At 46.2% G+C, this 16,705-nt stretch overlaps 1 protein-coding gene across 1 annotated transcript in view; it reads right to left on the reverse strand.

The window, feature by feature from the left end:
- Positions 1–6,774, reverse strand: part of LOC121283592 (CUE domain-containing protein 1-like) — a 46,281-nt gene extending 39,507 nt beyond the window's left edge. The window contains exon 1 of the mRNA XM_041198349.1: positions 6,148–6,774. Within this exon, the coding sequence (XP_041054283.1) occupies positions 6,148–6,456 (309 nt within the window). The 5' untranslated portion in view covers positions 6,457–6,774. The remainder of the gene's footprint in view (positions 1–6,147) is intronic.
- Positions 6,775–16,705: the final 9,931 nt, after the last annotated feature.

Consider the following 16,705-nt stretch of genomic DNA (forward strand, 5'->3'; position numbering starts at 1 on the left):
GAGGTGCTGCCTATTGCCAGAGTTCAGTTCTACGTTACTAGTTTAATGCCTTCTGCAGCTCAATTGGTAGCATTCTTGGAATCAGAAGCTTCCGGGTTCGAGTCCCACTCCAGGATTTGAGCACAGAAATCAAGCCTGACATTCCAGTGCAGTACTGAGGGCGTTCTGCACTGTTGGAGGTGCTGTTTTTCAGATGAAATGTTGAACTGATATGCCTGCTCGGCTGGACGCAAAAGATCCCATTATATTATTTCAAAGAGCAGGGGTGTTATCTCCAGTGTCCTGGCCAATATTTATTCCTCAAATCAACAGCACAAAAAACAGTTTATCTGGCTATTATCACATTGCTGTTTGTGGGAGCTTGCTGTGTGCAAACTAGCTGCCACATTACAACAATGGCTACACTTCACTGGTTGTAAAGCACTTTGAGATATCTGGCAGTCATGATAAAGTGCTGTATAAAAGCAAGTCTTTCTTTTCCCTTAGTTCATCCGTGTGAATCTAGACAGTGAATGGTGGCAGGTTGTTCAACCACGAAAGGCATCACAACTTAATCTCACCCGACAACCACTTCCCAATCTAGATCGACCACTCTACAACACAAATTAGAAAGCAAATCTCTGGTTGTTATGGCTCAGCATTGCACTGGTTAATCACCAAGTTCCTAGGAAGCTCCTGGGCAGTTCCAGATGCTCCAGTCTGATGACGCTGCCCTGCAGTCACAGGGGCTTCTCCTGCAGTTGAGCAGGCAGGAGCAGACATGGACACACGCAAAAAACAGAGAGGGATGGGAGTTGGAGTGAGGGGAGACTCCCCTCAATTTCACTTAAGGCACACGTTTTGCTTATGTTTCCAGTAGAATGACAACAATGGGAACTGATCATATTGGAGTCCGAGTCCAACAGGACCCTGGCCCTTGTCTACCAAGATTTCCCCCAATGACACACATTTTTGCAATGGATCAGGGTCTTGGCAATTAAAGTCAATGCACAGCACTAATCCCCCTGGAACTGTAGAGCTACAAACCACAGAGTTATTGGCCAGTCACATTAAAATATTACTTTGGCTGACCCACAGATGAAGATAGATTAACTTTTCTGCAACTCCCACAGTCCCTATCATCCATGCTTGGGAACTTTTACAGATATGGGAGGTTTTCTGGTCAATAGCAATTAACCCTTCACTGTTGAAGCAGCAGGACACAGCATCATCATTCAGGAGTGGGGTTTCCAATGTGGGAGACACGGGCGCTTGCTGCGCATCCCTTGCTGCACTCGAGAAGGTGGTGGTGGGCCTTCTCCTCGAACTGCTGCAGCCCCTGTGCTTAGGATGCTCCCACAATAACGTTAGCTGCAGAATTCCAGGAAATTGGCCCAACAACGATAAAGCAAAGGCAATATGGAAGGTCAGGATACCACACAACTTGGAGTGATGGAGATGCAAAACGGTGTGGGTGCTGGGGGGGGTGGGGGGGGGGGGGGGGGGGGGGGTCTGAAAAGGATATATTGTGGATGCAGTAATGGGTGGCCCCATCAGTGAGACACCCACAAACACACTCTTTTCATCCTTTTGGTTGCAATTTCTAGCACCCGCATTTAAAACTGCACACAAGAGGGAAATCCCGTACAATGATTCTTGCCATTTCCCTGCCAAGGAAAGCTCATCGCGGTTAATTACAAATCAAACTCACCCTGGGGAGGACAAACCAAAAATCATTTTGATTAAGGGCAGGTGAGGAAGCCTCAACAGTGAGTTAGAGACTTGCATCTGGCTGTCCACTTCATTCAGTTCTTTAAATGAAACCTGTTGGTGACAGTACTGCAGTCGCACTTTTTCCCCCTTCTCTTCAGGTGACCTGAAGGGGGCAACGGTGGGCCTTAGTTTTGAAGCGTCTCTATGACCTAACGTGACCCATGACATGTGCACAGTGGCCATCGCCTGCCAACAAGGCTTTTCTGAGTGAAGTGACATACTGGGGATGCAATGGTGCCCTAACATTGACATGCAGGGAACAGACGCTCCCTCTAAATTGGTACCTGTGCAGGGAAAGTGCCTGTGGGAGAGACTGAAGGGCCTATGCAAACCGTAAGGCATTTTAATATTTCTTGTATTTCTCTGTTTGTAAGTAGAATGTAACCAGTTGTGGTGTGGACCAACATGTGGAGCTCACTGGGTGGTAGGAACATGGGAGTGTGGAGAACATCAGGATGAAGGGAGAAAAATGCTGATCGAAGACATCATCGCTGGGGCTCATGTGGGGCTTTTAAAAAAAACAAAGGGAGCTTTAAATGAGAGGGGGACACGCACACGTTATTAAGATGCTGGCCCAGACTAATTGCTCTGCCAGACATTTCTGCCCATGCCAACACTCAGACAATGGCCTCTCTGGATGTGTGTAAATGCCTTTCTTCCTGCCTTATCAAGATGCAGGTAAATACATCCATTCTGATATGCACCTGGAAACCCTCTCCAACCCCTGCTGAAAGCAGGAAATGACCACATGCAAGTGGTCTTGTATAGCCATGGTGGGATTGATAATGTACTGAAACCCAATTGGATGACCCAATTTGGAGGTATTACCTTATACGTCAAGGGACCAGGGTCAGAAAGGGGTATAAAGCCACGGCCCACAAGGACATTGTTGCTGCAGCCAGGGAAGCATGGTTGTAATCAATCACAGGAAGTCACCTGGATGAATTGGTTCAGGAGACTGATCAACCAGGAACGAGCTCCTGTACGTGGGTCTTACTAAGCAACTGGCATTATAAGTATATACTGTTACTTAGTGAGTTAACAAAGGTTTTCCACATATAGTGGAAATTGTATCTAAAATTTGTTTTGTGTCATTGATACCTAGTAGAGTGTCCGGACTTTAAAAAAAGGAAGTGAGACCCCTGTTTAAGGGTCTTGCAAAACTGCGTATTTCCCTTAGCACACTGGTTTGATGGCTATAAGTAGACAGAAGGGGAGCGGTCACAGGAATTTGGGAATTACTAGCAGCAAAGGCTCATTGCGTTTGCATTGTCTCATCCTGGTACAGTAGTTAGACACATTATTCTGATTGGTTAATAACTCCAGTATCAATCAACCTCCATCAGTACATAACCAACCTGGCATGATACAAGGAGAACCCTAGTGATAAGAGAGCTTTCAACAACAACTTGCATATAAATAGCAGCAGAATAGAAAAACATCCCAAGGTGCTTCACAGGAGGGTCATCAAACAAAATTTGACACTGAGCCACATAAGGAGATATTAGGGCAGTTGACCAAAAACTTGGTCAAAGAGGTAGGTCTTAAAGGAGGAGAGGGAGGCAGAGAGATTTAGGGAGGGAGTTATGGCTGCTGAAGGCACATCCACCAATGGTGAAGCAATTAAAAATCAGGGATGCTCAACAGGCCGGAGTTAGAACAGTGGAGGCATTTTGGAGGGCTGTACAGAGATAGGGAGGATCGAGGCGATGGAGGGATTTGAAAACAAGGGTGAGAAGTTTTTTTTAAAAATCGAGATGTTGCTTGACCGGGAGCCATTGAAGGTCAACGAGCGCAGGGGTGAACGGGACACAGTGAGAGTTATGGCACGGGCAGAGTTTTAGATCGGAATTTTTGGTCCAAGGCATCTGTTCCCCACCAAGCCTGCTACAGTTAGCACACATCATGGCTCAAATTATTCACATATTGCATCCCAAAATGTTCTCTCTCCCTGGTGTGAGGGTGCCAGAGTTAAGGAATCAATAATAAAAATAATCTCTCCTGCAATGCTGAGGATTTTGCAAGCTTTCAGACATTTTGCAGAGAGGTGTTTCACTGTTCAGTTACATGCTGACTTGAAACGTCAAATGCCAATTTAATATTATCAGTACCAAGTATTTCCCAAAACAACTTATAAACAGCAAGAGCAAAGTTATAAATCGACAGTAGGAACTACACTATCCAGGGAATCTGCTGTCCTTCCCTGGTCTGGCCTACATGTGACTCCAGAGCCAGAGCACAGCCTGTTAAACGCCCTCTGAAATGGCCTAGCAGGCCACACAATCGTACCAAACCCCTTCGAAGCGACTAGTTTTTAAATTCCAGATTTATTAGTTTAATTCAAATTCGAACAGCTGCTCTGGTGGGATTTGAACCCATGCCACAGAAACATAGAAAACGGGAGCAAGAGTAGATCATTCAGCCCGTCAAGCCTGCTCCACCATTCACTATGATCGTGGCTGATCTTCTATCTCAACACCATAGTCCCACTCTCTCCCCATACCCCCTGACACCTTTAGAATCCAGAAATCTACTTCCTTCTTAAACATATTCACTGACTTGGCCTCCACAGCCTTCAACAGTAGAGAATTCCACAGGTTCATCACCCTCTGAGTGAAGATGTTTCTCCTCACCTCAGTCCCAAATGGTCTACCCCGTATCCTGAGACTGTGACCCTTTGTTCTAGACCCCCCCCACCACCAGCCCAGCCATAGGAAACATCATCCCTGCATCCAGTGTGACCAGCCCTGTCGGAATTTTATACGTTTCAACGAGATCCCCTCTCATTCTTCTAAACTCCAGTGAATACAGGCCTAGTTGACCCAATCTCTCCTCGTACAACAATCCTGCCATCCCAGGAATCAGTCTGGTGAACCTTTGCTGCACTCCCTCTAAAGTCTCTGGAGAGTGGCTTGAACCCATGACCTTCTGCCTCAGATGCAACAGCCAAACAGACACGTCGCTATTTCCTGGCAGATATTAAAAGGATGTTGTTTAGGCCAGCTGGAGTATTTTTACCTCAAAACATGACAAGGAAATATTTGATGCAAAGCGATTTATTAAGATGGTCAGTGTAAGAAAACAAATTAGTTTCCAGGGGTACAACGTTACTGTAACCCAATCTACCCTTTCAACTGAAAGACAATCATAGTGAATAGAACAACAGAAGTGACTTCAGTATTTTCAAGTAACTCAATGCCTCCTTTATGTGGATGGGCTGGCTGGCCTCAGCTGTGATGTAACAGATGCATTGCTCGAGAAGTCAAACACCATGGCAGATGGAGATTCACCGAAACTCCTCCATAGGCAACATGGCCCCTGCCTATCTACCACCACTGCTCCCAGCTACCGCTACTGTCAACTGTGGTGCTCCCGACATGATCAGCTAACTCCTCGCAGGCTGAGGATGGATTGTGAGGCCTTTCCCTGTCTATCCAGCTCACCGGATCATTGGGGATTCAGTGATTGTCTGGCTAATGACAGTGCTCCAATTCCCACCCCACACTAAGGAAGGGACAGATTCAGGATGAGTAGAAGCCGAGGTGTATTGCAGGGAAAGGAGGAGCCAGCACGCGCTCCGGGGGGGAGGGGGAAACCACTGGTGCAAAAGGGAGTTAGTGGTCTTCCAGTGGAAGCCATTGTGCAGTATAAAGGGGTCACTGGATACTGTTCAAAAATCAAGAAAACAAGAATAGTTATCTTTTGGAAAAAGGAACTACAGCACTGCGTGCTAAGAGGAAAGATTGTTTGGATGAATTTTTTTTTTGCTGGTTACACAGTACAATATTCACTGTAACAGGGAGCTGCTGCTTTCAGGGTTTGGAACAATCTCTCACACCCTTACCTTTAGATGGTAAAGGAGTTCCTCAGGCTGCAGTTTAATAATATCATTATTTAATTGGCCAGTGTCAGACTAAAAACGTGAGAGTGTCTCATGGCCAAGGCCAGACCCTCCTCAACCAACGTCCACACACAGATCTGACCGGATGGAGATTAGGGCCTGATCTTCTCCTGAGCACTTGAGGAGCTGATACCAATAGTAGAACCTTCAATCTTTGCACCTCGTGTGTGTTGTGTAAACACACTGCTTGGAGTTGGGTCCCAACCTTACTGACCAGTCAGGTCCTGGGATTGAACCCAGGAATCTCCCAGTCAGCCTGGCTCATATCCACACCTCATTGGGCAATGCACTTACCAATGGACGACAAGTATTTTTTTTTAAATAGGACGCTCCCAAAGCAACATGGGGCAGATGCTTCAGGCCTTTTCTGTCATGTGACCCTGGCTGCATTTAGCGCAAGTATGAACCTAAACATGGCCAGCAATCGCTGGCATTCATCTGACAAACCATGCCACCCCACCATACCGCCACGATGCCAAGACTCCTGTGCTTACCTCTGGGGGGATGCTGTCATCAGAGTCCGAGCTATCATCATACCCATTGTCAAATCCACAGTCCAGGTTCATCTGCAACAGCTGGTCGATGGTGGCATCCACAGCCCCATTGTTGGCCCTTAAGACGCACTCAATCACATCATAGTCCATGTTTGGGAACATGACCTTGAAGTCCTCCATGGCCTGGTTGAACTCAAGTCTCCGGACCTGTCGGGGCGGTCTGCTGTTGTTGAGCAGCTGCGAAGGAGGGTTGGCCGAGCCGTTCTTGGAACTGCCATTGCTACTGTTCCGCCGGAAAAGGCTGGTCATTTTCAAGAACGTCTTTCGAAACCTGCTCAGCTTGGAGTGGGAAATGGTGGGAACTTCGAGGTGTCAGAGCTCACTCGTAAAGCTGCTGCGGAGCCATATCCCAAGGTTTTAGAAACAAATGCAGTAAATCCCAGTGTGAACATTCAAGCTACTTTATAATAAAAAGAACAAGGCCTCACAACCATGGGCTTCTGGGCAAAAGCAAAACACCACAGGAACTGTCGTTTGCAAAATACACCAGCAAAGATCCTAGAATATCCCACTCCTCATTGGCACTACAATCTCGCAGACCATCTCCCAGAGTCAATGGCACACCTGTAAGAGACAAACAAGAGCTTATGTTAGCTTTGCTTTCAAGAGATAGGCAGTGCCGCCAGTTAACGACCACTCCTCGATGCCTGGTGAACGCGGTGATGGGCTTTCAGGAGTTGATTGTTCAACCAAATGGCTTGAGAGGGCCATTCAAAAATCAAATGCTTAGAAGGAGCAGCAGTTTCCCTTCCCCAAGGGATATTACTGAACCATTTTCAGCTCTCGCAGTCATTATTTCTTGTGCTTACCTACAACTGACCTGATTTATTGAATTTAATTTCGCAACTGGTGGGACTTGAACTCCCCATCTCTCATCGCTAGTCCAATGATGAATAGCAGATATATTACACAATGAACAGTAGATCCAAGGTCCCAGGTCAAATTAAGAATGCAGGAATATCATCTCTCAATAAAATACTTTTGAACTGGATATCACAATGCAAAGCACTGCCAGGTGTGCAATGGTGCCATACAGAACACAAAGATCCCATGTACGACTTACTGATCACAGCTGAGAACGCAGTTCAGGGGCTCCATTCGGCCTAAGCCCCCTGCAAACTAAAGGGTGGGATATTGGCCAGGGCTTCCTCTGGTGATCACTTATCTGGTGGACACCTTTGGACAACGACAGCAGAAAAACTTGGTGTTTTCATTTATTCTTTTGTGGGATGTGGGCGTCACTGGCAAGACCATTTGTTGCCCATCCCTAATTGCCCTTGAACTGAGTGGCTTGCTAGGCCAGATTTAAGAGTCAACCCATTGCTGTGGGTCTGGAGTCACATGCAGGCCAGAGCAGGTAAGGATGGCAGATTTCCTTCCCTGAAGGACATTAGTGAACCAGATGGATTCTTACAACAATAAATGATAAATCTAGGTGAAACTATTAATTTAAATTGCACCAGCTACCGTGGTGGGATTTGAACCGAAGCCCCCAGAGCATTAGCCTGGATTACTGGACCTCTGGATTACTAGCCCTGTGACATTACCACTGTGCCACCATCTCCCGAGTGGTAATCTCTCCCTATCTTCCAAGTGTAGAGAGGTCTGATGACTGTCTGCTGGTGCATTTAATAGATGGCCATTTTTAGCAAGGAACCAGAAGGCAGCCATTGTCTGTGAACTGTTACCAGCGCAAGAGTCAATGCCTTCAGGGCCGGTTGAAATCCGAGGAGGCAAGCGGAAACCTACTGAAATGACTGTCCTCAAAACAACTGAGCTCAGTGGATAAAGGAAGTTTTGTTTTTAATCCTTTCGCCTGACATGGGCATTTTTTTTTTTACTGCCCATCATTAATTTCCCTCAAGGTGGTGGTGGTGAGCTGCCTTCTCAGACTGCTAGAGTCCACATGGTGTAGGTACACCCACAGTGCTGTTGGGGAGGGAGTTCCAGGATTTTGTACCAGTGACAGCTAAGGAACAGCGATATAGTTCCAAGTCAGGATGGTGTGTGGCTTAGAGGGGAACTTCCTGCATTATGTCCAAATGGAAAAAGGTGTAATTAGTCTGCTGATCTAAGTATTCTGCTATAAAGCTGTTAGGTTGTGCCTTCTCACTATAAATCAAGCCTTATATCCTTTCCTCTGCTCCGGCAGGTGCTGACTTGTGCCAGAGTATGGTCGCTCACCAGTATCACTTTATTGTGCTTTCACAATGCCCTGTCTTTACTATTCTCAGCGTCAGACAATTTCCCTTCAACTGGAAGGACTTAATCTTTTTGCCTCAGCAGCCTCTGTTTTATGTTAGCCAATGAGAGAAGTAATTTTCTGAGGTAAGGTAGTTTGTACTGGGCATTGTTACTGCATTCTGTTGCTACGACAAGTGATGTTCCTTTACTGGTTGGCTGTAACCAGTGGCCCTAGTCAACTGCTGTATAATTAGGGCTGGAACCTGAGCCTGGGCCCTATGAACAGCAGGTCCACAATACTTAACCCTCACAGCTACCAAACTACCTACTTCACTGTAATTCCAGCTTTATAACGCTCCTCTACCCCAGTGGGTATCGTCCCCACTATATCAGCCAATGAGCTGGAGGCAGGGTGGGACTTAGACAGGCTTTAGGGCAAACTGCAAATAGGTACCTACTTTTTAAAAAAATTCTTTCACAGGGTGTGGGCGTCACTGGCAAGGCTGGCATTTGTTACTCATCTCTAATTGCCCTCGAGAAACAGAGCCTCTACAAACTACAGCAAAGTGAACTCGTGGTCCAAACTACAGCAAAGTCTCCTGATAAAAGCAGGATTATTTCTCCAGCAAAAAAAAAAAATGCTGCGAGCGGAAGAGAGTACAAATTATATGTATAAAAATCAATCCCAGCCAATTACAGCAACATGCAATCTTCTCTTAATCATGCTTCAGGACACTTCCCTTCAGGAATGCTTTCAGCAGCAAATAAATGGAGGGCTGTGTGTCTTTGAGAGTTGAAGTGATCTTTCTGGAACACGTAGGGTTAATACTGGTAGGCAGTTTTTTTTCTCTCACTTTTCCCAGAAGGCACAATCCGATACTCGACTTGGCTCTTCTTGCCTTTCACACACAACAAAGCAGCTGCAAGATTTAGTGAGGAAAACCACTTCCGTGAAGGGAAACCGTCCAGTATACAAGCACACAGCCTCGTATGACATGAACCATGGCTGTGTTTTGCATTCTCCCCCTTCCCCTCACACCAAACTCCCTTCCCCGCCCGGAGTCCTGATGTAATATCGAGCTGCAAAGTTCTTAGATCAAGCGATGACAAAGCGCCTGCCACTGAGTGGGTCAACAAACGTGGTGAAGAGCACGTTTGGTTTGCTGATGTGTGAGAGAGAGAGAGAGAGAGAGAGAGAGAAAGAGGCTGGTTGGAGGAGGCCAAGGGCCTCGAATAAAGCACATTCGGCTGTTGCCAACGCACATCTCTCATTCCGCAGCACACTTCACATACTTTCCTTAAAAATATTTTCATGCGATGTAGGTGTCGCTGGCTGGGCCAGCATTTATTGCCCATCCCTAGTTGCCCCTTGAGAAGGTGGTGGTGAGCTGCCTTCTTGAACCAGCTGCAGCCCATGTGGTACACCCACAGTGCTGTTAGGGAGGGAGCTCCAGGATTTTGACCCAGCGACGGTGAGGGAACGGCCGATGTATTTCCAAGTCAGGATCGTGTTTGGCTTGGAGGGAAACTTGCAGGCGGTGGTGTCCCCACACATCTGCTGCCCTTGTCCTTCTAGATGGTGGAGGTTGCGGGTTTGGAAGGTGCTGTCGAAAAAGCCTTGGTGTGAGTTGCTGCCATGCATCTTGTAGTTGGTACACACTGCTGCTGTTGTGCATCGGTGGCAGAGGAAGTGAATGTTTAAGATGGTGGATGGGGCTTTGATCAGAGGACCGCTTCATCCTGGATGATGTCAAGTTTCTGAGTGTTATTGGAGCTGCACTCATCCAGCCAAGCGGAGAGTGTGATTCTATCTATTGTGCTTTGTAGGTGGGTGAGCTGGCTTGGGGGGGGTGGGGGGGGGGGGGGGGGGGAAGTCAGGAAGTGAGTTACTCGCCACTCATGAAGCTACGAATCAGCGCACATGTCTGAAGACATCAATTTGATCAGCTCAAAGCATTCATCGCTGCCTGACTACTCCAAAAGTGGCTCAGTGAACATCCCTCTTGACACATTGTCCTCAAATGGACAAAACACCAGATGCTTTAGTTCTCTCCCTGAAGTGGCAGATTTGGCAACGATTGTTCCAGTCTCTCTGCAGCAAGCAGTGCCTGGCTTGCGATGAGGCAAGACTGCTCAGTCTGTGAATCGAAGCAGCCATACAGGAGGGAAGCCCAACTAACTGTAGTGCAACGTGAACAAAGCTGTGTGTGTTTTGTGCGCCAAACCAACTGCCAATCATTTGGGTCGGGAAAGTGAACCACAATATTGTTGACATATCCCTTTCACCCTTTGTGACTCGAGAGATCAGGCGAGTCGTCTCTTGCTGCTTTGCTCATTGCTTTTGTCCATCGCTAAGAATTGCTTTGTAATTTGGAGTTGAAAAACAAAAGGTTCCAATTGAAACGCATTCAGCTCATGAACAGAGGTCCCACAGACAGAACAAAATGGTCCACTTTGTGATGTCTCCGCACTGGAGCCCGTGCCCCTGCCAAGCTCATCACCGGAACAAGTGATCGGTTATCTCCCAAGAAACCGGCCTCTTGGGGAGTGCTTTTAGACTAAATCGGACAGCAAGTTACACTGTACGCAGTGAAGGCAAATTCATGGTCAGGAGCTGTAAATCACACAAAGTGTCGAAGGGGAAAGAAAGCCAGTTCACCATCAGCCATTTTTTGGGCCAGGTAATGAAAAATATAAATTACCTCCAGTAAGTATACAAATCTGCGCAATGTCAGGCAGCAAGAAGCCGGTTGTCTTAGTCATAACCCATCATCGAGTTTTTCTAAGCTCGTACAATCCCAGGCAGGGATGCTAACTTAATGATGTCACAATAACTCTCACTTCACCGTTCTGTTGGTTGTTACGGCAATGTTGTTTTTAAAACATATCAAAGACAGGGTATCACTCTGTCCCGTGTGGAAATTTCACCTGTGACCTTCACCAAGGAAACAAAACAAAAAACCTCAGGTCCTACTGGGGTGCGCAAGCGACACCCTCAAATCAAGGCTCGCTGGAAAGCAACAACTGCTTGCATTTATATAGCGCCTTGAAGTAATAGAAGTCCCAAAGTGCTTCACAAGAGCAAGATCTGACAAAACCTGACACTGAGCCACATAAGGAGATATTAGGTTAGATGACGAAAAGAGGTAGGTCTAAGCGAATGTCTTAAAGGAGGAAAGTGAGCGGTGGAGAGGTGTAGGAAAGGTGTTCCAGAGCTTAGGGCCTAGGCAGCTGAAAGAACAGCCACCAGTGGTGAGGTGAAAGAAATCGGGGAAGCACAAAATGAGAATTAGGAACATAGGGCTTGGAAGCAGGAGTAGGCTATTCAGCCCTGAGTCTGCTCCACTATTCAATAAGATCATGGCTGATCAGGATGTGGTCACAATTCCACTTTGCTGTCTATCCGCCCCAAAATCCTGGACTCCCTCGTCTATCGAAAATCTGCCTCGAACAAACTCGATGACCCAGCCTCCACTGCTTTCTGGGGAAGAGAATTCCATGGACTAATGACCCTCAGAAAAAATTTCTCCTCGTCTTCTCAGTTGGAGGAATGCAGAGCTCTCAGAGGTTTGTAGGGCTGGAGGAGGTTACGGAGATAGGGAGGGGTGAGGCCAAAGGAAGTGAAGGGAGAGACTAAACTCCAGTCCACAGAGAGGAAATTAACAGGTTGAACGAGCAACAAGCTGCTCCGAGAAACAAGATCATTTTAGCAAAGTAACATAAAGGCAGTTCATGAATAAAAGAGAATGTGCAAATGGTTATGGTGAAAAGCCCACAACAAGAACAAAGGCAGAAAGACATGGAAGAGAGGGAAGGAAGATGGAGGAGGGAGTGAAAGAAAGGAATTCTGGAATGGAGTAAAACTCCACGAGGTAAAAAAAAAATCAAACAAGCCAGCTTCCCAAATGCAGAACTCAGCCCCTGGCCAATCCTGCGCTCTGATAGAGTCAACAGTAGAAGAGGCAAGTTAGCCCCCTTCTCATAGATACCAACACTCCTTCAGTTTAGGGATTTAGATTTTAACCTACTTTTGGATGCCTCGAAGTTTGAAGTTCAATTTGATTCAACAGCTCGACCGTGATGTAATTTATCTGGAGGAGATTTTGGTTCTTGATCTCAGAACTTGGGCAGCAATGTCCAGACCAGGGAAGTATCATGAGCTGTGAGGAGGGTGGTGATAGACTTCACGAGGATATAAGCAGGCTGATGGAATGGGCAGACAAGCAGCAGATGAAATTTAATGTAGAAAAGCGCAAAGTGATTCATTTTGGCAAGAAAAATGAGGGGAAGCCGTATAAAACGAACGGTACAATTCTAAAAGGGGCTGCAGGAGCAGAGGGGGATTTAGGGTATATGTGCACAAATCGTTGAAGGCGGTAAGTCAGGTTGAGAAAGCAGTTAGCAAGGCCTATTGAATCCTGTGCTTTATAAATGTGTGTATAGATGCAGACAGTGCAAACGCAAGGTAATTATGAAGAACCTTTATAAAACATAGTACTCCAGTTGAGGCAGAACCTGTGTCCAATTCTCAGCATCATTCCACAGCAAGGATTTACAGACCTTAGAATCACAGAATCACTATAGTGCAGAAGGCAGCCATTCGGCTCATCGTGTCTGCACCAGCTCTCCAAATGAACATTTCTTCCAGTGCCATACTCCTGCCTTCTCCCCATAACCCTGCACATTGTTTCTTTTCAACTAATCATCTAATGCCCTCTTGAATGCCTTGACTGAACCTCCACCACACTCTCGGGCAGTGCATTCCAGACCCAAACCACTGGCTGAGTGAAAAAGTTCTCTCTCATATCACCTTTGCTTCTTTTGCCAATTGCTTTAAATCTGTGCCCTCTCACTTTCGATCTTTTCACGAGCGGGAACAGTTTCCTCTTGTCTACTCTGTCCAGGCCCCTCATGATTTTGAATACTGTACCAAATCTCCTGTCAGCCTTCTTTTCTCCAAAGAAAACAGTCCCAACTTCTCCCAAACTATCTTCACAACCAAAGTTTCTCATCCCTGGGACCAGTCTCTCCCCAATGACTTCACATCCTTCCTAAAATGCAATGCCCAGAACAGTATGCAATATTCCAGCTAAGGTCTGACTAATGCCTTAGTTCAACATAACCTCCTTGCTCTTGTACTCTATGCCCCAATTAATAAAGCCTAGGATACTCTATACCTTATTAACTGCTCTCCCAACCTGTCCTGCCACCTTCAATGACTTATGCACTAAAACACCCAGGTCCCTCTGTTCCTGCACCCACTTTTGAGTAGTGCCCTTCATTTTATAATTGGCTCTCCATGTTCTTCCTACCAAAATGTATCACTTCACATTACTCTGCATTGAACTTCATCTGCCACCTATATCCACCAACTTGTCTATGTCCTTTTGAAGTTCTACACTATCCTCCTCACAGTTCACAAGTTTTTTGCTTCCAAGTCTTGTATTGTCTGCAAATTTTGAAATTGTGCCCTGTACATCAAGGTCCAGATCATTAATATTAGGAAAAGCAAGAGTCCCAATACTGATCCCTGGGGAACTCCACTACAAACCTTCCTCCAGCCCAAAAAACATCCATTAATCATTACACTGTTTCCTGTCACTCAACCAACCTTGTATCCATGTTCCTACTGTCCCTTTTATTCCATGAGCTATGACATTGTCCACAAATCTGTTGTGCAGCAATGTATCACATGCTTTTTGGGATCAAGTGCATCACATCAACAGTGTTGCCCTCATCAACCCTCTTGTTGCCTCTTTGAAAAACTCAAGCAGGGTAGTTAAATACATTTTCCCTTAAAAAAATCCATATCGACTCTCCTTAATTAACCCACATTTGTCCATGCGACTAGTTCCATCCCAAATTATAGCTCCTAGAAGTTTTGCCACTATTGAAGTTAAACTGACTGGCCTGTACAGAAGAGATTTACCGGAATGGTTCAAGCGCTGAGAGACTTCAGTTCTGTGGTCGGATTGGCCCTTAGAGAAGGGAAGGTTGAAAAGAGATTTGATAGAGGTGTTCAAAATCATGGGGCAAAACTGTTCCCACTGGTGAAAGGGTCCACAACCAGAAGACAGTGGTTCAAGATGAATGGCCAAAGAACCAAAAGGAAAGCATTTTCACGCAGCAAGTGGCTAGGATCTGGAATGCACTGCCTGAGAACGTTGTGGGGGCAGGTTCAATTGTGGCTTTCAAAAGGCAATTGGATAATTATCTGAAGAGAAAAACTTTGTAAGGGTTCGGGGAAAAGGCAGGGGAGTGGGACTAGCTGAGGTGTTCTTGCAGAGAGCTAGTACTTACAAGGCAGGCCAAATGGCCTCCTTCTGTGCTATAACCATTCTATGATGCTATATTCAAGAGGAAATTGGATTATTATCTGAAAAGGAAGAACGTGGAGGGCCACAGGGAGAGGTGGGGGAGTGGCACTAGGCAGATTGCTTCTTCAGAGAGCCAGCACAGACACAATGGGCCAAATGGTCGTCTCCTGTGCTGTAATCGTTCTATGATTCTACATTTCTTTTAATCATTTACCTATTTATCTGATATGAAAAGCTGGTATTGGTTTTTGTCCTTGAACTAATTCTGTCCTTGTGCTGATTTTGCAGCCATTAAGATGTTAAGTAAGGACTTCCCATATTTCAGTCCAGCTATGATGACGGAATGCTGGCACATGCCCAAGTTGGAATAGTGCAAGGCAGAGGGGATCTTTGCACCTGTGACAAGGGAACCGAGCGACGATTGTGCCATTGAAGGTCAGGGAGAGATAATTGGGCAATATAGTTTTTGCCTCACACTTCTGTGTCCTACCAGGTTGAAGCTCAAGGTTGGATGTTGTTCAGATCCTGTTGTAGATTGGCTGGGACTGCTTCATTATTAGAGGAATTATGAATGGAGCGGAATACTAGAGAGAGTAGACGTCACACGGGTAGCTCCATTTCTGACCTCATGATGGAGCAAAGATCATTGATGAAGCAACTGAAGGTGCCTAGGTTGACAGGGCTGCCCTGACATCTCAAGGATGCAGTGTTGTGTCAGTATGATACCAACAAGCGGAAGGTTATGCCTTTGACCCTCGATTATCTGGGCTGAATGCTGCCTTGATGTCATTCAGCTTGTGTCCACGCCTGGATCCCAGCTACAATGACATCTGGAGTAAAGCAGCTGGGCAGAAGCCAAAACTGAACATCAGTTTGTAAGACTGGTAAAGGATCCTTCTATCGTTTTGCTAATGATTAGAAGCAGGCTGATATGGTGATATTTATCCCAGTTAGATTCCTACCTTTTTTGGAGATGGGACATACCTAGGTGATTTCCCTCACTGCTAGGCAAACACAAGTGCCATAGCTACATTGGCTAGTTCTGGTGCACAGGTCTTCAGCACTACAGCTGTGATGTTATCAGGGTCTTTGCTGTGTCCCATGCATTTAACTTCACAGAACATTAACTAATCGAATTGGTTGGACATTGGCACCTTTTGATAGCGTGAACCTTGGGCTGAATTTTCACCGAGTTGGGGTGACTTAAGAGCCCTTTAAAAATGGCAGGCAGGTCCCAATTCCAGGATTCCCGACCCCATTCCCTGGCTGCCTGATTTTTGGGAGTGCCTTTAAAGGGTTGGGTCAACATGGCCAGCTCCATTACAGAGCTGTGCATCTCCTATTCCTCTGCAATTTTCATGGAGTTGGGCCAGGTTTTTAAAGAATTCATGGACCAGAGGAGTCATGAGGCCTAGTCTGCATGAGGGGACCTTTTAAAAAGCAAGTTCAAGAGGTCCTCCTCAAACCCCCATGCCAAGCTCTGTCCCTCAACCCACCCCCTATACCCCCATGTCAAACACTGCCCTTCTACTCACCCCTATAGCCCTTCATGCCCCCTATGCCAAGCTATGCCCCTGCATCCACCTGTCTTGTTTCTTTACACAAGGTTAAGTGAATTCAAGGGCTTATGATTTTGTTATCTGGATGATTGACACTTTTATTGCCTCCTGGTGAAATCAGTTTCTACTATGTTAAAAAAAAGTGAATTACTTTTTTTTTTAAAAAACACACATCCTACTGTCACTATAGGGTTCAGGGGATCTATACAGTGTATAGTGGATCAATAGCATGGAAGTGCCTTAGCTTGGCAATGGGGGTCTGAGGGGCCATGGGATGGATAGAGGGTGATAGCTTGACATAGGGGAATGAGGGGCAGAGTTTCACAAAGGGGCATGGGGCTATAGGGGGTGGATGGAGGAACAGAGCTTAGCATAGGGCTCATGAGGGGCCATTGGGGGTGGGTGGAAAGACAGGGCTTTGCATTGGGTACAAGAGGG

The sequence above is a fragment of the Carcharodon carcharias genome, chromosome 10, assembly GCF_017639515.1.
Source record: "Carcharodon carcharias isolate sCarCar2 chromosome 10, sCarCar2.pri, whole genome shotgun sequence".
In the NCBI taxonomy this organism is placed as follows: Eukaryota; Metazoa; Chordata; class Chondrichthyes; order Lamniformes; family Lamnidae; genus Carcharodon; species Carcharodon carcharias.